A 27,089-nucleotide genomic window follows, 5' to 3' on the forward strand; every position below is an offset into this window, starting at 1 on the left:
TAGAGTTAAGACACCTGAAGGTTTGAAGCTGGAACTGTTTGTTAGTCTAGTTGACAAATAACATGGATAACGTTTTTTGTTTTTTTGTTTTTTTTTTGTTTGTTTGTTTGTTTGTTTTTTTAAGGTTAAAATTAGTATTACTGTAAATGTAATAGTAGTGTTGTAACTGATAACCAGTTCCATGATTTGCAAAATTATAAAAACAGTAAACATTTATGAAAAACAATTCATGAAACAGCAAAAATCTAAAAGGTAGCTTACAAAAATATCAACACATATATTTTCGAGCCAGCAAATATTATTAAATTGTATAGATTATTAAGATTTAAAACACGAGACAACTTTCCCCAACCTGACATTTATATAAAGTAACCTTGCCTGAAAACAGAATAAACTTTTGGTTTATACATTTATTTGTATAGCGCTTTTCACGATAGGCTACATATCATTTCAAAGCATATAGGCTACCTTCAGTATAGCTGAGTCTGAATGTATGTCAGTGTAAAAAGATATACGAAATTTTAGTTGGAAGGACAGTCTGACCCAATTAACATACAAAACAATTGTTGTCAACAAACACAACTGTTTCAAAGCTATGAGTTACAGCACTTGCGAGAGGCCGTGGGACCGCCATAGCGCTACGGGAACATGGAAAGAGTTTAGTTTGTTCACATGGCGAGTATGGCCAAGTTGTGATGCTGTCGTGGGTTTTTCTGAATGCCAGGGCTTTCAACTTCTGTAAAATGGACAATTTATCTTTAAAGTTTTTTTTAAATGGTTTGAAACCTGTGTGAAATGCCGTTATGGTTTAGGTTTTTGAAAGGCTGTAACATCACACAAGAACTTGCTACATATGCTGTCAAAAACAAAAATTTTCACAGGCTAAATGTTTCCAGTAACCAAGTACACATACAGTAAACGATATACTTTTTTCATTCGTATTTTCCAGAAAATACTTGAGTTTTGCTGATGGCAACATTTCCCAGGTACAATCTAAACTACACTAAATGTAGTTTTATATTCAAAAATAGGACTAGGCAATTGATTTGACAAACACTTTTAAACCCACACATTTTTTCACACATCCTCTTGTTTCTGGTAAGACTATCAGCAGTTTTTCCCCTAAATGCATTTTTTTTTTCACTTTGAGGTTTCAAACACCACTCAGATATGAATAAAGCCCTTTGAAAAAGATCTACATAGGTGGACTAAAGTGAGAGGTAAGATTCTCTGAAGGAGAGGCGGATTTCCTTTAAAGGGGTCTTGACATGAATGTGTACACAACAGAAGGAAGTCTGCAGACTTGTCTCTGTCAAGCAGATTGTGCAAACCCCCAAAGATAGCCCAAGACCACAAGGCAAATAAAAACAGACTGAAACTAAGGGGACATTTTCAAATCCTGTTTTGTCAGTGTGACATACATTTGCCATTATTTCTGTAAACACTTAAGTGTGTATTACTGAAGATATACATCGAGGTTATCGAAATATTTACATATATATACGTTTAAGGACAACATCCAAAGTGGATTGCATTACACAAGTCACAAGATACAAATATATGTATATTTAGAACCCACAAATGCATAGAAAGAGAATCAAAACATAGGATGCCCAAAATGAATCTCTCAATTAATGCTAAAGGATTTTAACTATCATGCAAAGCTGAAAAAATACACAAAAATAACTCTTATTTACATAGAATATAAGAAGAGAATTTAGTAAAACCATAAAATAAAGACATTTAGAAGAGAGGAACCAATTTCCCTGAATCTTTGAATGTGTTACAATATTTCAAAAGAAATTTGTCAGAAAACCAACCTCAGATCAGATTGAACTCAATAAAGAAGGTCTGAATGAGTCACAGCAACATGTATAATATGATACAGAAATCACACTGAATATATTGTTCATGCACTGACCATGGAACTACATTTACTAAGCAACAGGAAATTATATGGTTGTCAAATAGCTTTGTTATTTATGTGGATGTCTCATGTCTTTCGGGGAATGGTCATCACCTCGTACACTCCATTGGCAGACCTTTTCTCTTCTTCTCTCTTACTTCTAAACACTTTCTTCATCTGGAACAGAAGAGATGAACAATCACACTTGCTTATTAACCTAGACACATTTTCTGAAAATGCCTCTTAAAAAATAAGAATAGGTCATAGACAAAAATTTTGTAAAGATATGGCTGGAGATAACCAAGAATACACTCACAGACAAATCTGAAATCAGCACTTTCCTGTTTGGATATGTGCAATGCATTTACAAAGTTTCTAAAGATCTTCAGATTTACAAACAGGTGTATGACATTCACCTTGGGCACCAGCCACACTCCTAGCACAAGGAGTAACAGTAGGAGCACACTGCCAGCTGTCAAAGCCGTCACTGGTATCAGTAAGTCATTCATGCCATTGGACTTTGTAGGACTTTTGGAAGAGGCCGAAATGATCTCTGGCGGATCTATGAAGAAGAATACAAATAAACTTCATTAAAGCCAAATTCGAGCATCACTTGCTTCAAATCTATAACAGACCATTTTTTAACAAACCATTATACAATGAAAGTCAAAATGAGTTAAAAAAAATAATAACTTAAAACAAATACTACTGTTTAAATGTTTGGTATTAGAAAGAAGCCTCTTTTGCTCAAACATGGCTGAATTTATTTGATCAAAAATATAGTAAAAACAGTAATATTGTGAAATATTATTACAATTTAACATGACTGTTTTCTATTTTTATGCTGATTTGCTGTTCAAGAAACATTCTTGTTATCAATGTTAAAAAAAGTTGTGCAGCTTAATATATTTTGTAAATATACGTTTTTCAGGATTTTTCAATAATTACAAAGTTCAAAATGAAACATTTTCAATGTTACTTTGGTCAACATGAAGCATCCTTACTGAAGGTGTCTTAAAAAGGTATTTTTAAAAAAAATTACTTACCCAAAACTTTTAAATGGTGTATATCTTAAATGATACGTATCCCTACATGTATCATGAATTCAAAATTGTCTGTAATTACATGCTGAAAATTAAATCTCAATTAAAAAAAGAAGAAGAAATGTTTACCCACCTTGAACCAAAAGAAAAACTCCTGACTCTTCCATTGTACATACACCAGAGAGAAGAACACAGGTGCACCAGTAAGCCCCAGAGTCTTCAGGTCGTAGATTAAAGATGTCTATAGTTAGAGTCTTCTTGTCATTTTTGACTTTAACATGATCTTCGTAGTCCTTATGCAGAGTTAATTTGTCCGGTTTGAAATAATAGTAGAAGACTTCACGCTTGACCGAACGTCGGCTGTACAGATACACACCCAGCGCTTCTGTTTTAGGTGCAGGACATGTAATGGTGTAATTGTCACCTTTATATTTGCTCACATCTAAAAATAATTCAAAGAAACAGTCTGGATCAGTTCACAGCATCTGTTTAAACAAACTCAAGATCATTCCATCCATCAAAGGAGTTTGACATGAAGGTTTGTGAGAGAAAACAAAAGAATCATGTGTTGAATGGTGATGAATCTGGCACTAAATGAGACACCAAAACCAACACCTGGACAGTGTAGATGAATATACCTCATAAGATCTGCGGTGTGCCACTTATTTTCTTATCGTTATGAGTAATATTGCTTATTCCTTATAATTATCAGGTGAATGCTACATCTGATGTTGATAGTTTACGTGTTTTTATGCCTTAAAGGGACAGTTCACCCAAAAATTAAAATAAAAATATAAAATATATACTGTTTTTCATGTCGTCTTAAGAACTTTGTTCTGTGGAACATAATATTTTCAAGAATGTTCCAAACCAAACAGTTTTGGTGACCTTTGCCTTCCATTGTCCAATATGGACCAATAACAACAACAACAAAAAAGACATTCTTCAGAATACATTCTTTTATGATCCACAGAAGAAAGAAAGGTCTGGAACGACATGAGGGTGAGTAAATGATGACAGAATTTTCATTTTTAGGTGAAATTTTACTCTCCATTTAATAAAAAAAATAAAGTCCATTTAATGTTAAGCAATGCTCTTATAAACCACGTTAACAATTATAAAGTTTTTAAACTGTCAAGTGGCATTTTGGATGCACTCACAAATATGAAGTGAAAAAATAAATTTAGCACTGTCTAAAATAAGTAGGTCAAATCTAAACTAATGTAAATACTGCTGTAACACTTTGCAACACACAAATTACAATAACAGTAAAAACACAAAGCACTAACCTGCACTTGCAACAAGGTTGCAGAAACAAAGAACCACCAACAACAAGAAGATGCTTTGCAGAGACTTCATTATTATTGCAGTAAGTGTATCTTAATCAGTGTCCTGCATCTAAACACAGGAAACTGAAAATGAACGTCAGTCTGCAATGCAAGTGTATATATACATGTTCCAGCCCACAACCACTGATATCACTGACATCTTAGTCAGCAAACCTCAGACGATTGAAGTGACACCAAGCAAAAACATTTCCAAGAGTTTCCCTTATAAATGTTAAAAACACGATCATTTGATTAATTTCACTTGTCAGCTGAGGTGATGAGCTAGAATTTAATGGAAAAATGCAAAAAGTAAACGGCCATTATGCAGAAATGCTACATGTGCTATATGAAAGGGATAGTTCAGCCAAAAACTATCATTATTTACTCACCTCATGTGGTTCCTAACCTGTATGAAATAAAATATTTTGAAGAATGTTGGTAAACATTATTGAGTTCAATCTGCTAAATGAATACTATAGTATGGACATAAAAAATACTTTCCTCAATATATCCTCTTTTATGTTCCACAGAACAAAGTTATACTGGTTTGAAATGACGAAGATTTTGGTTGAACTATTTCTTTAATACCTACCATTCTCACAAATTCAGAAATCATACACCTCAACTTAAAGGTACACTATGAAACCTTTAGCCTTCTAGTGGTTAAAAAACGAAACAGCCTGTATTTTGCAGAAGAACATTGTTTTGGTCGTGCTTCGGCTTTGGTGACTGCGTGAAAGAATATAGTTTTTTCTCATAACTAAAAAAAGAGAGAGATTATGGCTGAAATTCGGGACGGGGGAGTTGGGGGGGGGGGGGGATGTCTGCGGTCGGGGCTGACGGGATGGGGGGCAAACCTGAACCAAACAGTCTGTCATTAGTCTGCCACAAAAAAACAACATTAAAATCATGAACTCAAATGTCATTGTGAAAAGAAAAAAACCAATGACTGTTGTAAGTAACAGTGTGTAAATCAGACCTTTCTGTATAGCCTAACGCTAATAAGCTTAAACGAAAATAACAAAATAATTGTGTAGTGAAGCATTTTTTTGTACACAGTAGGGCTGCACGATTAATCGCATGCTATTCTCACGCGCATTTCGTCAGTAAAGCCGGTTCCCTGATTACCGCTAAATCACCATCACCTGCTTTCAAATGAAGCGGCATTTAATAGACGGAGCCGTAGGTCACTGAAAAGCCACGCAATATCGCGTTCATATCGCAGATGAATCGCCTGCGATAATGAACGCGATATTGCGTGGCTTGTCCGTGAACTCTGCTCCGTCTATTAAAAGGCGCTCCGTTTAAAAACAGGTGATGGCGATTTAGCGGTAATCAGGGAACCGGCTTTACTGACGAAATGCGCGTGAGAATAGCATGCGATTAATCGTGCAGCCCTAGTACACAGTGCCGCCAACAATCAATCACTCCTTTACGCGTGCATCACTGTCCTCCTCGCGGCTGCAGCAACTTGCGCTCTCTTCATCAAGGCTTAAAACAAAAAGGGCATGCATATCTAAATTCGCGCCTAGCCGTCTACGGTATTTTTTTAGAACTTAGAAAAAAGATGCTGCAGCCAATGAGCAGCCGGCGGGGGCTGGTTGCAGGACGACTCAACCTCCGCAGACAGTTTTTAATGTTTATCAGACAATAACTACTCAAGATTTTGCTTTAGTATAATTTTCGGGACAATTAGGGCCAGATTCGGGATTCGGGACAACAGTTTAGTTCCCTTTCGATACTTCACTCGTACTGCGTATGGGGAAAGGTCTCCTTTTTCCCCGTTACTGAACCTTTTTTCAATAACGCAGTGTAACTGCATCGTCATTGGTTCACTCATAGACAAGTTGTTGAACCAATGACGGCGCGGCATAGCTGCACGGCCTATGGCGACAAAGCCCGCGAATATTCCCGCCGAAATGGGCAGGGTAGGGCTATATAAGCAGGCGCTTCGCCATAGGATTTCAGTTCTCTCTCCTTCAGCAACGACTTCATATCGCTCTTCGCTGACCTTCGGCTGAAGCCTTCGCCACCTGGAAGAAGCTCGCCTGGGAGAAGTTCTCGCTGCCGTCGAAGAGGCTCCCGCAGCGGACTGAACTGAGACCGCCGAACGAAGACAGACTGCTGCCTCGAGCGCCGCTCTCGAGCCTCCCGCTTCCCGCTTCCGGTCGCCTCTCAGCGCGTCTCCTGCCGCCATCCGGCGCCATTTAAAGAGCATTTCCGGCTTAACACCGCTTTCTAAAAGAGCTACAATCACCGTTTTCACGGTGGCGGCGTTGCCTCAATGCTGCACCACAGCTGTGGCACATTCAGAGCCCCTCGCTCCGCGGATCTTCGCTCTCTAGCAGCTGTTCACCGTGCCGCCCTTGTGCCGCCTTCAGCATCTGAGAGCATTCAGCTCATCCCCTGCCGTCTTCCATCAGGTGAGTACAGAGCTTATTTTTCTACTTTCTCGCTGGCGTTTGCTTCAAATTTTGCTTCATTTGCCGGGTCCTCCCCCGCAAACCGCGTTCGTTGAGGATGCGTGCTGTCACTCGGGAGCACGAGAGCGTGCTCTCACTCTCAGCTGAATTTGACATGATGCTCTCCCCTGACTTAGGCGAGACTCATGATACATTTTCTATCTGTGTGAGTGTATTTTTCCTTATCTTAATGCGCGTCGTTCGCCAGTTCTGCCCCGCAAGCCGCGTCGATTGAGAAATATGACGTGACGTTCTCCCCCGACTCGGGCGAGAAACATGTTTTTATACTCTATTAATGGAGCTGATTCTGCTGTTTGTGCTGAGTTTCTCTACGCGTTGCTTGCCGGTTCCGCCCTGCAAGCCACATTCATTGAGAAATATAACATGTCGCTCTCCCCCTGTCTATATATATATATATATATATATATATATATATATATATATTTCAGTTGATACAGTGTATGTTATTTATATATTCAGTATATCAGTCGATGTAGCATATTTATTCCAGTCTCTCTGCGTGCCGCTTGCCGGCCCTGCCCCTGCAAGCCATGTTCATGAGGACGTATGCGCTCACTGAAAGCGAGCTCAATGCTCACTCGTGCTCGGTGGAACTAACATGCTCATTATGCTGGACCTCTGTTCATGTGACTTGCTGGCTCTGCCCTGCAAGCCATGTTCATTGAGGAAGAGTGGTCTCACTTCCGACACCGCTCGGCTGAATATACCTTGACGCTCTCCCCTGACTCAGGTGGGACTCATGATGTATATTTTTTCCAAGTAGCATATATCTGTTTGCTGAGTTTCTCAGCGTGTCGTTTGCCGGTTTCACCCCGCAAGCCACGTTCATGAGGACGCATGAGCATTTCTAAACTCGCCGGTGTGCGGGCCCCCTCCCAGCGGCCCGCCACCCGGCACCATTCAACCCCTTGTCACGCGGGCCTGGCAGGCCATCCCCGGAGTATCAAGTGGGTTCTGGGGATAATATCTCAAGGCTACTCACTCCAGTTTGCTTGCAGACCCCCGCGTTTTGGCGGGGTGCTTCCCACTTCAGTAAACACGGACGACGCTCATGTCCTCCGAGCCGAAGTGATGTCTCTATTAGAGAAGGGGCCTATAGAAATAGTCTTCCCCTCAGAGAGCGAGTCGGGGTTTTTACAGCCATTACTTCCTCATCCCCTAGAGTGATGGTGGTCTCAAACCCATCTTAGACCTCAGACTCCTGAACCTTTCCCTCATGAGACGCAAGTTCAAGATGTTAACGCTGAAGCAGATCCTCACGCAGGTTTGCCCCGGGGACTGGTTCTACTCGCTGGACCTGAAAGATGCATACTTTCACATCCAGATAGCCCCCCATCACAGGCGATTCTTGAGATTCGCATTCGAGGGTGTGGCTTACCAATATACGGTCCTTCCATTCAGGCTGTCCCTAGCTCATCGCACTTTTACCAAGTGCATGAACGTGGCGTTTTCCCCACTGAGACAGTTGGGAATCCGGGTTCTCAATTATCTCCACGACTGGCTCATCCTAGCCCAGTCGAGCTGGAGTATCACAGATCCGTGCTACTCAGCCACATGGAGTGCCTGGGTCTCAGGGTCAACTTTGCCAAGAGCTCACTGCTCCCCATCCAACGCAAAATGTTCCTGGGTGCAGTCTTCGACTCAGCCCATATGACGGCTGTAGTATCGTCAGAGCGCGCTCTGGCCATTCAGCAGCTCGCGGCATCGGTCAGGAACAGAGCCTATCTCCCTCTGAAGTACTTCCAGAGGAGGTTCTGCAGCTCGGCCTTCTTCGGATGCGGCCTCTGCAATACTGGTTGAAGTTCCAGGTCCCTCCTCACGCCTGGCGGCACGCCGCCTGCATCTCAGGGTCAATCAGGCCTGTTTGACAGCTCTGAAACCCTGGATGAACCCTGTATGGTTCAGTCAAGGTGTACCCCTACAGGCGGTGTCCAGAAGGACGGTGCTCTCAACAGATGCATCCAACACAGGTTGGGGTGCTCTTTGCAAGGGCAGACCGGCCTTCGGCTCATGGTCTCACAAAGAAAGCCATCTGCACATCAACTGCCTCGAGATGTTGGCAGTGATTCGAGCCCTTCACGCGTTTTAGGCACACCTGACGGGACGCCACGTCTTAAGTCCAGTCGGACAGCATGACAGTGGTGTCATACATACTCTCCGTGACCCCTGCATGCCTTGAGTTTGGGCCCAACGACTCCAAGGTCATTTTGAAACCTAGGCATGGCTACGTCCCTAAGGTGCTCTCAACTCCATTCAGAGCACAGGTCATTTCCCTCTCAGCGCTTCCTCCCTCGTTGGATGAGCGAGAGCTGGAATTGCTCTGCCCCGTCAGGGCATTAAGGACTTACGCTGAGCGATCACAGCCTTTCCGGCAATCCGATCAACTCCATTCAGAGCACAGGTCATTTCCCTCTCAGCGCTTCCTCCCTCGTTGGATGAGCGAGAGCTGGAATTGCTCTGCCCCGTCAGGGCATTAAGGACTTACGTTGAGCGATCACAGCCTTTCCGGCAATCCGATCAGCTCTTTAGCTGCTTTGGTGGCCGCACCATAGGGTCTTCGGTCTCAAAGCAACGTCTTGCGCTTTGGATAGTCGACGCTATTACTCTTTGTTACTCCTCTATGGGCCTCAACTGCCCCATAGGAGTTAGAGCCCATTCCACTAGAGGAATGGCTTCCTCTTGGGCCTGGTCTAGTGGAGTTTCGATTAAAGACATCTGTGAGGCGGCCGGCTGGTCCTCGCCGTCCACTTTTGTCAAATTTTATCATTTGGACATCCCGACCTTACAAGCTTGGGTCCTCTCGGTATGATCCAGCAGCCTCTATCGAGCTCCGCTTCATGCCAATCTGGGAGTTAACTCCCCTTTTGGTATTGTAACGAGGGTTCGACGGCTCCAGCCTTCTCACTTGTCCTCTGGTTCCCTCGCGGTGTCCAAGACAAGTCCAGTCGCTCCCTGCCGTGGCACAGCGCGGTTGGTATTCGTTCCCCATACACAGTACGAGTGAAGTATCGAAAGGGAACGTACTCGGTTACTAACGGTTCCCTGAGATACGGAACGAGTACTGCGTTACATGCCATGCCACGAGGCTGCGGCTTCAGTGTCCTCGCTTCAGTCGAATGACCTGAAATCCTATGGCGAAGCACCTGCTTATATAGCCCTACCCCGCCCATTTCAGCGGGAATATTCGCGGGCTTTGTCGCCATAGGCCGCGCAGCTATGCCGCGCCGTCATTGGTTCAACAAGTTGTCTATGAGTGAAACAATGATGATGCAGTTACACTGCGTTATTGAAAAAGGCTTCAGTAACGGGGAAAAAGGAGACCTTTCCCCCATACGCAGTACTCGTTCCGTATCTCAGGGAACCGAGGTTACGTTAGTAACCGAGTACGATTTCGGGACTGTCCCAAGTTTTTCGGGACATCTGGTCACCCTAGTTCAATAAAATACCTAACTCACCTAACAAAAAAAAAAAAAAAACAGCATCTGTTTTACAAGATTTCAAATCCCTGTTCTTGCCATCTCCAAAAAACCAAGCCAGATTGTTTTATTACGAGCTCTGTCACGTTCAAAATATTTTTAAAAACAAAATCACAAGCGTCAATGTAGCTGGAGCAACTTTTCTCTACGGATATGAGGAGACACATACAGGCGAGTGACATATGTATGCAATTTCCCATAAAAACCATCCCGTATGGTCTAAAATATAAATGCTTATAATAGGCTTACCATAGAGAGAATCAAGAAGGATTGGTGATGTATTCAGTCATTGTTTAAATTTTGATAATTTTGAACAAAAAAAGTTACATAAAGTACCTTTAATATCAGCAGACATCAGAGTTACAACAGTTCTGAGGCCTTATGCATTTATGTTATCTGACTTCAGCTAACAGTTATGCAGTCACTATAAAGCAGCAGGACAGGAAGCAAAACATTAATCATCAAAGAGATTCAAGTTCACGTATAGGCCACCACAGATTCAAATCAGGGTCAACTTAACAGCACATCCTTGTCAAGCACTTGTCATCTGGACTGTACAATAGCGCTTTGGGTTGTTTTGGATCTTTCAAAGAACCTTCATCCCAACAAGAAGGCCACAGACCCTACAAAAGACTGGCTCACAAACCTTGGAAGCTCAAACGCACTTGCATGAAGTTGACCAGTGAGGTTTGTTCTAGCAAATCAAACAAGCATGGGTGAGCTTCCGTATACCATGTTTGATGCTCTCTATGCATGTGCATTGTTTATTGTGAATAAATTATATCTATTCATCATATATAGCACGATTGTGTCTTTAGAAGACTTGAATTAAATGAATAGATTCAACTGGATTATCTTTATGTCTTTATTAAAGTCCCCCTGTGGTGAAAATCAAGTTTAATGGTGTTTGTGTTTTTAATATGCTTTAAGACAAACCACGGGCAAATCCATAAGGACGGAGCCCCGCACATGACATGCAGGGGAAAAAAATAGGCTAATAGGCTAAAAATGGGGTAGATTTGGCAATATAACAGGTGTATGATGTACAGTCAAACCAAAAATAATTTAGACATTTTTTATATTTTTGATATATTTTACTAGTGTAAAAATTTGGAACCAAAAATTTAGACACTTTGACCTGACCATGTTTTGCTTAATGAATGTGATTGTTGTATGACAGTCACAGTTTGTGGCAAAATGCACTTTAATGAGAAAGAGAAATAAGACATTGATGAATGCTCTGATAAACACAATGTATTCATAGTACACTTCCTGAAACAGTCAGCTTGTTGGTCCTCGCGATCTAGGAATTAAATTCAAAGAGAGAAAGAAATGATGTTAATTGCAAAATGATCATAATTGCTGCGATATTAGTGCTGAATTACTCACGTAATAACTAATCTCTGTGTAACCATAAGCATTTCCTGAATGTCTGCAAGAACTGTTGAGAGCAACGTCTCTCTCTTCTGTGTGCCATCCAGAAACACTGTATAAAGTGCACTCTCGAGACTTTCAGCCACACACAATTCACCACAAGAGCAAATTAACTCACTGTGCTTACTGAGCTTTAAAATAACACAGTACCTATGTCATTTACAGCTTCTTCTGTCGCTTTTCTGTTTTTCAGGTACATGGGCCAAACATACCCATCAAAGTAGCCTGGTGGATCTGGAGGCACATAGACTCTTGAGCTATAAATTAGAAAGAGATGAAGGTGACAGTCTCAGTCAAAAACACTGATGTTCATCAAACCACTCTTCTAACAGGAGTCTCATTCCTACCTTCTTCTCTCTTTGCATGTCTCATAAGGGATCTGCAGGAAGTACTTCTTGTTGAACAAGCTATTACGGCAGTGATGTCTCGCTCTCATTGAAGTATATGCGCGAGACATCACTGCCGCTGTCAGAGCACGATCAGACCAAACGAATCGAGTGATGAATGCAGTTGGACATAGTGGTGTATTAGAGGTAAAAAAATTATATAAATACTGTTCGGTTTCTCACACAAACCGTTTCGTGTCTTAAGACATCAATGTGTCGTCATGAGCCACAGGGTTTAATTTGGATTTGTCTGTCGTGTTTTATTTACTCTTATAGTCCAAGTTCCCGCTGACTTGCATTATACCACTGACAGACGGCAGCGGTTGCAGTTAAAAATCATCATTTGTGATCTACTGAAGAAACAAAGACACCTACATCTTGGATGCGCAGGGGGTAAGCAGATAAACATCAAATTTTCATTTTTGGGTGAACTATCCCTTTAAAGAGGTTGTCACAGTTCTCAAGCAAGAGCACAGAAGAACTCGCTCAGATAAAGGCTTATTAAAGAAAGTTTCTATCAAATAAATTAATTGTATTTAAAGGGCAGCCATAAAAAAGCCACTGTTGATCAACAAATAGGTATTTGAAGCTGCTGGAGTCTCTGGAAGCATTCCATGCTGGCTGGCATTTGTGCATAAAGCTGCATTTCAGCCACCCCTATCCAAAGCTCACAAAGAGAAACAATTACAGTGGGTGTAGAAATACATGAAGACTCATTTTTAAATGGTTTTATTTGAATGTTTATTGTACTGAAATCCTATTGTTATGTCACTTGCATAATAATCTGGAATGCAGTGTATATGCGCGGCCTGGTGGCCAATCTTCACAGATTTACATTCCATCAGTAAGAGCAGAGTGCAAAGGTTGAATTAGCAGAGCAATAGCAACTATTGCAATTCACACAACAATAATGGGAGACATGTCAGTGTTCAAAAGAGGACAAATTGTTGGTGCACATCTCACTGGCTCATCTGTGACCAAAACAGCAAGTCTTTGTGGTGTATCGAGAGCTATGGTATACAGGGTAATGTCGGCATACACCACGTAGGACGAACCACATTCAACATATATAACTGTTAACGCATGAAGAAGCTGTCTGAAAGGCATGTCCAGGTACTAACCAGGATTGTCTCCAAAAAAACACAACCACACCAGTCCAACTCACTGCAGAATTAAATGTGCGCCTCGACTCTCCTGTTTCCACCAAAACTGTTCATCGGGAGTCAATATTCATGGTCGGGCTGCTATAACCAAACCTTTGGTCACTTGTGCCAATGGCAAATGTTCAATGGTGCAACAGTGCAAATCTTGGGCTGTGGAGAATGTGAAACATTTATTGTTTACTGATGAGTCCAGCTTCACTGACTTTCCCACATCCGTGGGAGTTACGGTGTGGAGAAGCCCCAAAGAGGCTGTTACGTGCACAGAGTGAAGCACGGGTAGATCATTGATGGATTGGGCTGCAATATCATGGCATTCCTTAATGTGCTTGATGGGCATGTCACTGCCAAAGGCTACCGAACCATTCTGGAGGACCAGGTGCACCTAATGGTTCAAACACTGTACCCTGAAGGGGGTGCCATGTATCAGCATGATAATACACCAATACACACAGCAAAACTTGTGATAGAATGGTTTGATGAACATGAAAGTGAAGTTGCACATCTCCCATGGCCTGCAGTGTCACCAGATCTAAATAGTTTTGGGCATTTTGGTGAGAGCAAGTCAGAAAACGTTTTCCTCCACCTGCACCACACAGTGACCTGGCTACTGTTCTGGAAAAGGAATGGTTTAAAATCCCTCTGGACACTGTGCAAGACTATCTGTCATTCCCAAGGCTAATTAATGCTATACTGGCCACAAAAGAAGGCACTACAGACTACACCATACTAATAATCTAATCTTATTGGTTGACAGGATGACTGGAAAGTTGGGAATGGAAAGTTTCATGCTTCAGACTCACCCACTTTTTTAATCACCCGCTGGAACTAATATAGCCGCTTGAAAGGGCTCCTCATAGTACTGCTGGTGTTATTGACAAGGCACGCAACATGGAGGTGGCAGTGAGAGAGCCGGGTTGTCACCGCATATTTAAATTACACATGAAATCAAAATTGACCTTATTTATTTTGTTAGATCAAATTGCTAGTTTTGTGGTGAACAATTCATCCGTGCAATTCAATCCACACAAAAAAATTATTTCATATTTAATCAAAATCTGAAAATGCTCCTCCCCTCTGCAATGGGGCCCCTACTCTGATGACATCAGTTTGACAGCTTGGGTTGAAATCGCTTAAGCCGGGCACACATTTAATGACTAGCTAAAACATTCTAAGACTGTGCTCAACACACAGCGATTGTTTCCTGCGACTGAAGCAGATTTATATACTTACACATGGAATTTGAACACCAACTGTAATCGCAGACTGAACGCAACTGGACGCGTTTGAGCGCGATCAGTCATAAGTATCAATTTACATTCATAATCGGCCTTACAATCGTTAAGTGTGTGCGCGGCTTTAAACCACTCCCCTCCAACTGTGAGGTCAGTCTGCTGTGAGCGAGAGATGGAGGGGACAAGTGCTTAAGTAAAACTCTGCCCTCTATTCAATATTCCGTTTCACTTGGAAATACGTCACAGCACTGGAGAAAAGACGTTTGCAACTTCCGGTTCACGTGGACTTTAAGGGTGTGTCTCAATCAACTCTCTAGTTCTGTAAGTGTTTCGGGCACACATCGAATTTTGCAAGCAGGTTTAAATGTTTCTCGTGTCAGTCTCTTGATTGATTGCGTGAGAAAAGTCGTGGCTTTCTTTCACCGCAGTACCACAGCAACAGCTGAGCTCACAGAAAAGCAAAACGTGCTTGTGATGCTTTGCTTTAAGAAGTTCTGTTCACATATTGCATCTTTTCCAAATGCAAGTCAGTTATTTCAAATAGCCACGCGGAAGGTGCGCTCATAATTGAAGCAACGTGGTCGCGATGCGCATGCGGTGCGTTTTCCAGGCGCATCGAGATGAAAAATTCTCAACTTTTCAGAATGCCCAAGCGCAGGTCATGTGACAAGAACCAACCGTTCAGCTATGGCCTTTCCAAAAAAAAAACATCAAAATCTCAGCCGAACAGCTCATCATAGCTGTACAGGGTGGTTTTATATCTTATCTCCATAAACATATCTAGTAGTAAAGCTAATGCAAAGCTAATTTGCTGAAACTTCCTCTTGGAGAGTGCGGTTCATGGTTGCATCGCAACGACCGACACCACGGGAGCGCAAGCGCTTTGGAAAGAAATAAATGACAAACGTCGAGAGCGCATCCAAGAAATGGCTCTGCTCCCAGGTGTGCCTCATACGTCCTGAAAAGTGAAGCTGCGTTCTCTTTGATCGCCCCCTGGTGGCTGGATGCAGTACAGGTCATAAATTCAAACGAATGGAGAGGGCGTCACTATATAAGTCGCTATTTTGTATTTTTGGTGCACCAAAAATATTCTTGTTGCTTTATACTATTAATATTGAACCACTGTACTCACATGAACCGATTTAAATATGTTTTTTAGTACATTAATGGATCTTGAGAGAGGAAATGTCATTGCTGGCTATGGAGGCCTCACGGAGCCATCGGATTTAATCAAAAATATCTTCATTTGTGTTCTGAAGATTAACAAAGGTCTTATGGGTGTGGAACGACATGAGGGTGAGTAAAAAATGACAGAAACTTCATTTTTGGGTGAACTAACCCTTTCAGTTCATTACAATGGAAGGAAGCGCCGTCGCATCGTTCATCTTTTTTTACAGTCTATGCTCTACTCTCGATCAGATACATGCGCGCGCTTAAAATCTCCTTGCATCAGATATAAGCAACAGCGAGAGACTCGCGACAACACTCGTGAAAAGAATGTGCTTTTGGGTCAAAATTGTCATCTTGCTGCATGGATATAATACAAATAAAACATCCAGTTAACGTTGATTTGAGATAAATAAATCAACGCGAACTAGCGTTGAAACATGTTGTTTTTGAAATCATGCTGAGGAACGTTGTGGCTCGTGTAAGTTAGTCTTCAGACATGTGCGTCAATCTATCGCTTGACTTTTCTTTCCAGGGATGCACACAAACATGTCCCTGCTCTTGATATACAAACTTTAATGAACTTCTTTGAACTTTATAAGGAAAAAAATTATATGAGGGCAGATTCGAACCACTGATAATTAGAGCACAGCTGAACCTCTGACTCTATTAACAAAAATTGTGGCACGAGACCATTAAGGAATGGGAAAACTGAACGCAGATTTATCAGGAATATAATATGGATGTAATGGGGGGGGCACTGGGCACCCATGGGCAAAAACATAAATCGGCACCTATGGTTACACCCAGTGGCGTAGCAAGTCAGCACCGGGCCCATATGCAAATCTTTTTACGGGCCCCCCTCTTTTACAGTCTATGGCCCCCCTTGGTTGTTTGGGGGGGGGGGACTTTAATATAAATAAGATATTATCACTAACATGCAGACAGGAATGGTAAAAACATTTATAGGAATGATAAAACGGCTTTTCAACAGAGTCTACGTTTGAATTAGACAGATACGACTCTTGCTTTGGAATTTCAGAATGACCATAGCATCATTTCAGATGCGATGAGTCCGAAGATTATTCCAGTTATGAATTAATTATTCTGTTTTTTTTTAATGCACGTTTTATTCCTAATAAATTTACTATAAGTTTCTTCTCTAAATATTTTTCCATCACGTTTTATGTGCATTTTATTTCGTTGAATAAAGAGTATCCACCCCAACGAGTGTACCCGTTACATTTATTCACATATTGTGCAGTATCTTAAGATGTGCAGACGTAGATGTTTTTTCAGAAAACTAAAATGACTCATTTAAAATTCTGTACTACTTACATTACTGCATGCACAAGTTTTCAGAAAGCGAATACTGGTCAAATACAATAGATCATCGCTAAGACATGGCACTGACCATTTTATGGTCCATTTATTAAGATTCTTAATGATTTTCAGTATATTTAACATAGACTATAGAAAGTTATTGACAACATTATTTCTATTATACTTCTTTTTCGGAACATGTACACGGGTTCTGTCGCGCGCACAGACGCGCATGCGAGCCTTTGAAAGTATTTAGCTGCAGAAAGACGTGTTCGGCGTGTGCGCTGCGCACTATCTAGTGAACTTCTGTTTTCAAGCACTCAATTCACTCTATTGTATAGCATGGGCTGTTGTACAGTACACACACATTGTCCGTGCCATCACAAAAATTGGACTGCATGTGGATTGGTAGTGCGGTCGTCCGCGAACACTCCTAATGACGAAAATTTCATGATGCGGACAGTGCGCGGACACCCTAAGTAGGCTATAGCCTACTTTGGGGTAGGCCGTATCGGGCCCCCAATCCGCCCGGGCCCATATGCACGTGCATACCTTTCATGCCCAGACGCTACGCCACTGGTTACACCCTATAAAAAACTTGATTTTGATTTCATGGGGACTTTAAGACTCTTAACAACTGAAAATGTTAGAAGTAATGGACATAAGAAAAAAAAGTAATGGACATAAATTTGCATTTGATTTATATTAAAAAAAAAAAATTATAAATTAAAAACTGAGGTCATTGTTTGCCTCCTCATTTCAGAACGCCACTGCATGACACTGTAATAGCAAAATAAGACAATTGGCATGTACAAAAGCAAAGCTGAGAAGTAAATAAGAGAACTGTTCTTACTGTCATACTGCTTAAAGCCATTGATATCAGTAGGGACCACTGAGTCATCCTGAGAAAAAGACACAAATTAATTCAGATTCGTCAGCTACATGCTTTGGTCTAAGTGACCTACTTAGATAAAGAATGACAAATTAATTAAGATATAAAGTGGGTGTGGTACCTTGAAAAAGCTGTCTTGAGAAATAACACAGCTATTACACAGAAGCTCCTGAAGGCTTTTACTCAGAGTGGTCTTTCCTCCGGTTGTCCTCCTGTCACATCAGTTCATAATTCATATATGATAGGACTGGACATGGGAAAACACAACCTTATAGCGTTTGGTTTACTCACCCACCAATTCCTATTATTACTTTTCTCAGTTTACAGACTTTTTCTTAGTTTTATTACAACTTTTTTAAGAAGTCAGCTGCACGCTAGTGATGTGACATTTGAACCGAGGCTTCGGAGCATGTGCCATGAGCATAAATGGGCGTGCCAGAGGCTTGTGTGTAACGTAGAAATCACGTGACCAATAACAAACCTCACTTTGTCCAATCACGTGCGCGATTCACTGTGCGTGTCGGAAAGTTCGAACCCATTCAGACTTATTCAATTACATTTTTAAATACCCATTTATACAAGTAATGTGAAGATAAATTATTTAAAATAAAAAATATATGCCATGCAATTCATATAGGCTATGTGTACATTATTCTTCTATTACATCATATTGATATTCATACTGGCATACTGGCTGCTTCATCCGAAGAAGCTTCTTTCACAGGGTTTTGGCTGCTTTATTTTTAACAAACACCAGATGGCGCTGTTTTCTACAATCTCGAAGCTTTCCCGGAACAATGAGGGGAAAGCCTCAGTGCTTCGTGGGGCTTCACTTGCCCATCACTACTGCATGCAGTATGAGTGGTTTTTAAAAATATGCAGAGATTCAAAAATTATAAGAACCCATTTTTATTCTAAAGACATTTGGGATGCACATTTTCATGTAGTTTGTGCTTGGATAAAACAGTTGTTTTATATTGTTCATTTTTTTGTACAATATATATATATAGACTGCACTTGGATTGGTAGTGCCCAATTGGTAGTGCCTACACCATGCCCTGGCCAAAAAACATAGTCTAGGTTCCTGGCCTGCCTAGTGCCTAGCCTTACCCTGTACTCATTTAGAGCACCAAAAGCTTAATCCCAGCACCCTCACAGCTGTGCTCCTGCACATGGACTATTATAACAATGTCTTTACTACCTTTCTGGGCCTTAGAAGTTGCAATTACATTGCTGCCTATGTGTGGTTCAGATACCTCTCGGATTTCATCAAAAACATCTTAATTTGTGTTCTGAAGATGAACGAAGGTCTTACAGTTTGGAACAACATGAGGGTGAGTACTTAATGACAGAAATTTCATTTTTGGGTGAACTAACCGTTTAAATTTGTCTTGTGCGTGCCTCCAATCAATACATCCCTTTCATTCACAAACATAAGACATTATGAATACTCACCATTCGTTAAGTAAAATTTGTTTTGTTATTTTGCTGGCAAATATTTTATATAGTTTCTCCAAGATAAAATGATGACAACTTTGATTAATTTAAAATTATAAATGAATTAAGTCAATTTCCCATATAATATCCAAATGGCATATATCTTAAAGGTAATAAATGTAATGTGATTATCTGTAAAGTTATCTGAAGACCAGAGGACGTCTCTACAACATTCTCCATGGGATAAACTAGCAATGTCTTTTGAGGACATGCCCACGATGTTTCTGGAACGTTAGCCAAAATTCTAAAAAATGGAACTTTAAGAAACAAAGGTTGTTATATGTTTTTCACACCACACTGGTCTTTATAATAGGATTTAACCCATTAGGCAGAGTTCTTTAAATGGACTGAGGAGGGCAGTAATACGCCTTTGATGCGTCCAGGCTACCGCAACTCTCACAAGAAGAAGAGGAAGCAATTTTTACTGAATACTAGGGATATAACAATATCAAATCTCACGATATTATACCTCGATATGAAGTCCACAATACGATATTTATTGCAATATTAAAGAAAAAAAAAAAGAAGTCCCATAAGTGTTAAACAATGATTGAACATTACAATTATGTACAAATGAACCATGTCATATCCCGTCCTCTTTCCTTTATCCTCTAACCATAACTGTTGTTTAGAGGTATGAGGTATAGTATGAGATGGGTCAAATGATCTAAAACTCCCCTTTACAAAATAAAATAATTGCACCAGATGGACCTTGACAAAGGTAACACCTATTATTTTTTCTAACATTCTCAAGAGTTGGGAAGTAAAATGAACAAACTATGAATAGCTGCATTTTTATTAACTAACATCAAATATTAACAAATTAACCTTATTGTAAAGTGTTACCACAAATTTAACACAAATAAGATGCTTGAACACACATGTAGATCCAGACAGGTGAAGATAAAGACTTCACTTGTTTCTAAAAGAATGATTCAGTGATAAATACTTTTTTAACAGTAATTTGTTGCTACCTAGTGGCATAACAATGCAATCGAAATGGTTGTTATTAGAAACACTTTCAAAAACTGATTTATACTATTTTGATCGGTAAAGTAGACATCATCGTTTATCTGAATAATACAATTTTGTATGCTTCTGTGATAATTTAAATATTTGTAACAGAATGATACTGTGTGTTTGACAAGATTGTTTGTGAAGCTGTTTATCTACACATGACAACTGCTCTCTCTAGATCAACGGCAGCGCGAACGTACAATTGAATGTCGCCATTTTATCGCAAATTGATGAATTAGATCATGTGGATGATGAAATCGAGAACGCAATCTTTTAAAGATTAATCGTGCAGCTCGCCTTTGTGCACATCTCTCTCTGCATTGATATTTGAGTGGCGCAAGGGCTTCTCAGTACATTCATTGCTATAATATTCATGGAGTCAGACATCTCTATCAAAGGATACGTTCCTCGCACTTCGCCAACCCATCAAACCAGAACCATTTTCAGAACCGGGCTGAAAAAAATTTGCCCAGAAGACATATTGTTTCATGATAATATCAAGATAATTTTGCTATCGCAATACCACAATATTAATCATTACATCCCTACTGAATACTTTATTTTTCTTCTGCAAAACTTTATTTTATTTTGCAATAGGCCTACTTTTTGCAAATATGTGGCATTGATTTGACTCCATAGAACTGCTTATATAGGCCTACTGACGATACTCCTCTGAGCCAATCGGATAGTTCGGAGCGGTCGCCTGGTAATCAGCACTAGGTGTCCGCAATTTGCACAGACAACAGAGAGAAAAAAGAAGCAGAGAAAACCAACACTCAAACTCAGAAACTCATTAAAGAAAAACATATCACAGGACATAACACAAGTCACAAATAGTTAGCCTATATTTCAGAACACACATATAAATTGATTCATTAAAAAATTAATTTAACAAATGCATAGATAAAATAGGTTTAAAAAAAGAGAGAATCAAAGCATCACAGTCCATTTCATGCTAAAGGATTTTAACTATCACGCAAAGCTAAAAAACTACAAAAATTAACTCTTATTTACAGAGGATAGAAGAGGATACTTTTATTTAGTAAAACCAAAAATAAAGACATTTAGAAGAGAGGAAGCATTTCTCTCTCATGTATACTCTGTCTTTCAGTGAATGGTCATCACCTCATACACTCCATTGGCAGACCTTTTGTCTTCTTCTCTCTTACTTCTAAACACTTTCTTCATCTGGAACAGAAGAGAGGAACAAATCTGAAATCAGCACTTTCCCATTTGGATATGTGCAATGCATTTACAAAGTTTCTAAAGATCTTCAGATTTACAAACAGGTGTATGACATTCACCTTGGGCACCAGCCACACTCCTAGCACAAGGAGTAACAGCAGGAGCACACTGGCAGCTGTCAAAGCCGTCACTGGTATCAGTAAGTCATTCATGCCATTGGACTTTGAAGGGCTTTTGGAAGAGGGAATGATCTCTGGCGGATCTATGAAGAAGAATACAAATAACTTCAGTAAATCCAAATTCATGCATTACTTGCTTCAAAACTACAACAGACCATTTTTAACAAACCATTATACAATGAAAGCCAAAATGAGTTTGTATATTGAATTTAGTAGGTAAGAACAGCCTTATTTTTTTTATCTTTTTGACAGGAAAAATGCATTTGTTTATTTTTATTTTCTTAAATTCTCAGAATAAATACTTCAAATGTTTGGGATTGGTAAGATTTTGATGCTTTTGAAAGAAGCCTCTTTTGCTCAACCAAGGCTGAATTTATTTGATCAAAAATATAGTAAAAACAGTAATATTGTGAAATATTATTACAATTTAAAATGACTGTTTTCTATTTTTATGCTGATTTGCTGTTCAAGAAACATTCTTATTGTTATAAATATTAAAAACAGTTGTGCTGCTTAATATTTTTGTGGAAATCATAATACGTTTTCAGGATTTTTCATTGAATACTGTGATAGAAATATTTTATGTCAACATGAAATGTACAGAAAATGCAGACTAAGGATGCTCTGGTCAAAGACCATGTAGACTTACCCAAAAAATGTGCTTAACATATTAGGTCATATGATTTGCTTAGATCATTACAAACCAATCACCAGAACAAATCACAGTGAAGACGACATTGATTTTTACTCAACTGTATAAGACTTAAAATTATATGACGTGTTTTCTTGCCATTTTTTTGCGTTACACTGAAGCGCCGCTACTAAAAAGCAGTATTTGAAACACTGCTAAAATTTATATTTTATTCTGTGATAATTCTGCAGTTGCCACCCCGTGCCACCCCGGTAGATCCGCCCCTGCTCAGTTGTTGGGACCAGTGATCGCCCAGCCGTAAATAAAACTTCATTTCTGCAAAGAGCAACTTGGAAGTCGTGTCAGGTATATGCTGCGCAGCTAAGGAACAAAAGTAACAGCTAAAGTGTGATTGATGTAGTGATAGGATGCCATCACCATACTTCAGAGAAGTATTGTATTGTAAGTATTCAGGGAATTCAAAACAATTCAAAGTTCAGAAGTATACATCGTTAATGTCACTTGATCAACATAAAGCATTCTTACTGAATAAAACATTATAATAATTCTGACCCCAAATTTTTAAGTGTATATCTTAAATGACACTTGTCACTACAGGTATTGTGAATTCTAAATTGTCTCTATTTACACTCTGAAAATTAAATCTCAATTAAAAAAACAAGAAGAAATGTTTACCCACCTTGAACCAAAAGAAAAACCCCTGACTCTTCCATTGTACATACACCAGAGAGATGAAGGCAGGTGCACCAGTAAGCCCCAGAGTCTTCAGGTCGTAGATTAAAGATGTCTATAGTTAGAGTCTTCTTGTCATTTTTGACTTTAACATGATCTTCGTAGTCCTTATGCAGAGTTAATTTGTCCGGTTTGAAATAATAGTAGAAGACTTCACGCTTGACCGAACGTCGGCTGTACAGATACACACCCAGCGCTTCTGTTTTAGGTGCAGGACATGTAATGGTGTAATTGTCACCTTTATATTTGCTCACATCTAAAAATGATTCAAAGAAACAGTCTGGATCAGTTCACAGCATCCGTTAAAACAAACTCAAGATCATTCCATCCATCAAAATAGCACTAAATAAGACACCAAAACCAACACCTGGACAGTGTAGATGAATGTACCTCATAAGATCTGCGGTGTGTCACTTATTTTCTTATCATTCTATAGTAATATCGCTTATAATTATCAGGTGAGTGCATTTTGTAACATTTTGTTTGCTTTTGAAAACTAAATGCCCCAGCACTTAACACCAAAATTAGTGCGTGTTGAAATAACGAATGCAGATGGACAAGAATACACGGTTATAAACTCTAACTCATGACTTGAGTAACAAGCTGAAGTAATCAAGAAATCCAGATTTGCATTTACCTAGTAACAGAGGAGGGCCCAGAGGGTTTGTTTCGATTTCGATCTTGATTCAGTATCAATTCATATGTGTATAGCCTACTAAAAATCTTTTGTTGAATGCAGTTTGCCTTTTTTAGCACTATTTTGCAGTTTTTTACAGTTGGGTTCAATTCTGTAGGTTTGCTTGCATTAATTAATATTCAGTTGTGTGTGCTTAAACAAGTATCATTTAAAATATTAGAATGTAAGTTAACTTTTTTAAATTTCACATTTAAAAAAAAATCTAGTGTTTGATCATGTCTAAATATTTATTCAAATGCAAAACCTAAAAATAAGTAAGCAGTTATGACCTGCAATACTCTGTTGAGCAACTAGACTAGTAGTTACATGTATATTTATTAAAGAGCCATTAAAGAGTTTACCAATGGCATTACAAATGAAAATTATTTTTCCGGCCACAAAACGACTCTAATTTGCCTCTTTGCATTGGATTTAAAACCCTTTTCTCTATTTTAACCTTAAATACTACACTAATTGTAATATAAATTATAAACATATTAGAAAATATATTATTTTAAGTGGTCATAAATAGACCATAATTATTGCACAAATATAGTACAAAAAGATCTCAAAATATTAAATAAATATTAATGAACTAAAATATAAAACATTTAACTAAAAAATAGGTAAGGTGCATGGTCAACTCCTTGTTAACATTAATGTTGCCTCTCCATCACTCTCTAGATTAAAATGATATTGCCTATTGTAAATGTCGTTGATGTAATAATCAATGAATGCTATACTGTAATCTTTACCAAACATTGCTGCAAATACCTGTATAGTGAAGCTGTTGTATATCATGCTTAAAGCTATTCAAATGTATCCAGAGGTGGACAGTAGTGAAGTATTTTTACTTTACTCAAGTAAATTTAAAAAGTAGCCTATCTGTACTTTATCAAAGTGTTTTTCTTTTCTTTCTTTTTTTATTGTAAATTATTTTTAAAAATTAAACTCATATATTCTAGATTCCCTACATGTAAAGTAAAACATTTCAAAAGTTTTTTTTTTTTTTTTAATTTTGATGATTAGAGCATACAGCTCATGAAAGTCCAAAATCCAATATCTCAATATATTAGAATATTTCCTAAGATCAATCAAAAAATGGATTTTCAAAACAGAAAAGTTCAAGTTATTTTAAGTATGTTCATTTGTACACTCAATACTTGGTCAGCAGCACATATTACAGCAAATGACTTGCTCCTAGCACAAATTACAGCATCAGTGAAGTGTGGCATGGAAGTGATCAGCCTGTGGCACTGCTGAGGCACTATTGAGCCTTCAGATCATCTGTATATTGTTGGATCGACTGTTTCTCATCTTTCTCTTGAAAATATCCCATAGATTCAGGGGTCAGGCATGTTGGCTGGCCAATAAAACACAGTAATATCATGGTCAGCAAACCACTTGGAAGTGGTTTTTGCACTGTGGGCAGGTGCTAAAGTCCTGCTGGAAAAGGAAATCAGCATCTCCATAAAGCTTGTTAGCAGATGGAAGCATAAAGTGCTCCAAAATCTCCTGGAAGATGGCTGCATTGACTTTGCACTTGATAAAACACAATGGACCAACACCAGCAGACGTCACGGCCCCCCCAAATCATTACTAACTTCAGAAACTTCCCACTAGACGTCAAGCAGCTTGGATTCTGTGCCTCTCCAGTCTTCCTTCAGACTCTGGGACCATGATTTTCTTAAATTTCCATGGTATTCTTAAATTCTTGTTCATTTTGATATACATGATGTATTGCTGTTCAAAAGTTTAATAAAATTATGTCCCCTGGTTTCACAGACAAGGCTTAAGCTAGTCCCAGACTAAAATGCATGTTTGAGCTGTTTGAACTTAAAGAAACTTTTACTGATATCTTAAAATATGTCACTGCCATTTTTTTTGTCTCAAGATGCATATCAGTAATGTTTTTTTTTTAGTGTACGTTTATAAAAGATACTTAAATATCCTAATTGAACTAAGACCTAATCCTGGCTTAATCTAAGCCTTGTCTGTGAAACCAGGCCTTTATGTTTAAGCTCACCAAGGCTGCATTTATTTGAAAAAAAAAAAAAAAATAGGCAAAAACAGTAATATTGTGATTTTTCAATTTTAATATATTTTAAATGACTGTTTATTCCTGTTACTCCAGTCTTCAGTGTCACATGATCCTTTAGAAATCATTCTAATATGCCAATTTGCTCCCCAAGAAACATTTCATGTATTATTATTAGTGCTGAAAACAGTTGTGCTGCTGAATGAAAGTGGAAACCGTGATACAGTTCCTGTTTTCATGATTCACATGTACTGTTTTCAGGATTCACAGTTCCTGTTTTCAGGATTCACAGAACTGAAAATTTAAAGAACAGTATTGAAATAGAAATTTTTTGTAACATTAGAAATTTATTTTTAAAATGTATTTAAATAATTCTTGTTGAATAAAATTAATCTTTGTGGAATTTCTTTAAAAATAAAACTACAGTGATTCCTGACATTTGAATAGTATTTTAAAGCAAATGCATTTGTGCAAATAATTTGGGGGCCACTGTATGTAAAAAGATAATGTTTTGTTGTTGTTGTTGTTAAAAAAAAAGTTTTTTAATTAAAAAATGTCATTAAAATTCAAAGAGTAAAATGTCAAAAACTTGGTCTAAAATTTTTTTTTTTTTTTTATCTCAGTATAATAGCTTTTAAATTTTAGGTGAAAATTTACTATCAATTTAATGTTGAGCCATGCTCTTGTAAACCACATTTACAAAGTTTTTAAACCGTCAAGAGGCATTTTGGATGCACTCACAAATATGCATGAAAGCAATAGTAAAATATATGCAATACTGAAGAAAAAAAACAAAAAACATTTAGCGCTAAAGAAAGTAGGTCAAATCTAATGTAAATACTGCTGTAACACTTTGTAACACACAAATTACTAAAATGTATAATAATAAAAAAAAAAGCACTAACCTGCACTTGCAACAAAGTTGCAGAGACAAAGAACAACCAACAACAAGATGATTTGCAGAGACCTCATTATTATTATTGCCATAAGTGCAACTTAATAAAGCACATTTCACACAGAGATTCCGGAAAATACCCTGATTGTGTCCAGGGATCGTTTGATTTCGGTGCGTTCACACGCTAAAAACATGTGGCATCGATGTGACGTGCAATGTCTCCATAGCGTCTTAAAGGGATAGTTCACCCCAAAAATTTTAATTCTGTCATTTACTCACCCTCATGATGTTCCAAACCTGTATGAATTTCATTGTTCTGCTGAACACAAATATAGAGAATATAGAGATTTTCCTACTGCTCATAAAACATTCACTACTAGGCTTA

General features: G+C 38.9%; 3 protein-coding genes across 3 annotated transcripts; all 3 read right to left on the minus strand.

The window, feature by feature from the left end:
• Nucleotides 1–1,385: 1,385 nt before the first annotated feature.
• LOC125271045 lies at nt 1,386–4,547 on the minus strand. Its single transcript, XM_048194988.1, has 4 exons — nt 4,239–4,547; nt 3,083–3,391; nt 2,323–2,468; nt 1,386–2,083 (listed from the first exon to the last, which is right to left on the minus strand). Exons 1-4 carry the CDS (start codon nt 4,306–4,308, stop codon nt 1,994–1,996), a joined length of 615 nt encoding a protein of 204 aa, XP_048050945.1. The 5' UTR covers nt 4,309–4,547; the 3' UTR covers nt 1,386–1,993.
• Nucleotides 4,548–9,984: 5,437 nt separating this feature from the next.
• Nucleotides 9,985–18,406, minus strand: LOC125268346 (nicotinamide riboside kinase 1-like). The gene is made up of 9 exons (XM_048190504.1): nt 18,403–18,406; nt 18,125–18,167; nt 17,955–18,045; nt 17,795–17,843; nt 13,401–13,516; nt 12,018–12,166; nt 11,821–11,927; nt 11,626–11,722; nt 9,985–11,539 (listed from the first exon to the last, which is right to left on the minus strand). The coding sequence occupies exons 1-9, from the start codon at nt 18,404–18,406 to the stop codon at nt 11,518–11,520; spliced, it is 678 nt and encodes a 225-aa protein (XP_048046461.1). The 3' UTR covers nt 9,985–11,517.
• A 2,764-nt stretch (nt 18,407–21,170) lies between these two features.
• LOC125271070 lies at nt 21,171–26,915 on the minus strand. The gene is made up of 4 exons (XM_048195001.1): nt 26,715–26,915; nt 23,043–23,351; nt 21,652–21,794; nt 21,171–21,535 (listed from the first exon to the last, which is right to left on the minus strand). Exons 1-4 carry the CDS (start codon nt 26,794–26,796, stop codon nt 21,455–21,457), a joined length of 615 nt encoding a protein of 204 aa, XP_048050958.1. The 5' UTR covers nt 26,797–26,915; the 3' UTR covers nt 21,171–21,454.
• Nucleotides 26,916–27,089: the final 174 nt, after the last annotated feature.

The sequence above is a fragment of the Megalobrama amblycephala genome, linkage group LG1 (genome assembly GCF_018812025.1).
Source record: "Megalobrama amblycephala isolate DHTTF-2021 linkage group LG1, ASM1881202v1, whole genome shotgun sequence".
NCBI classification, from domain to species: Eukaryota; Metazoa; Chordata; class Actinopteri; order Cypriniformes; family Xenocyprididae; genus Megalobrama; species Megalobrama amblycephala.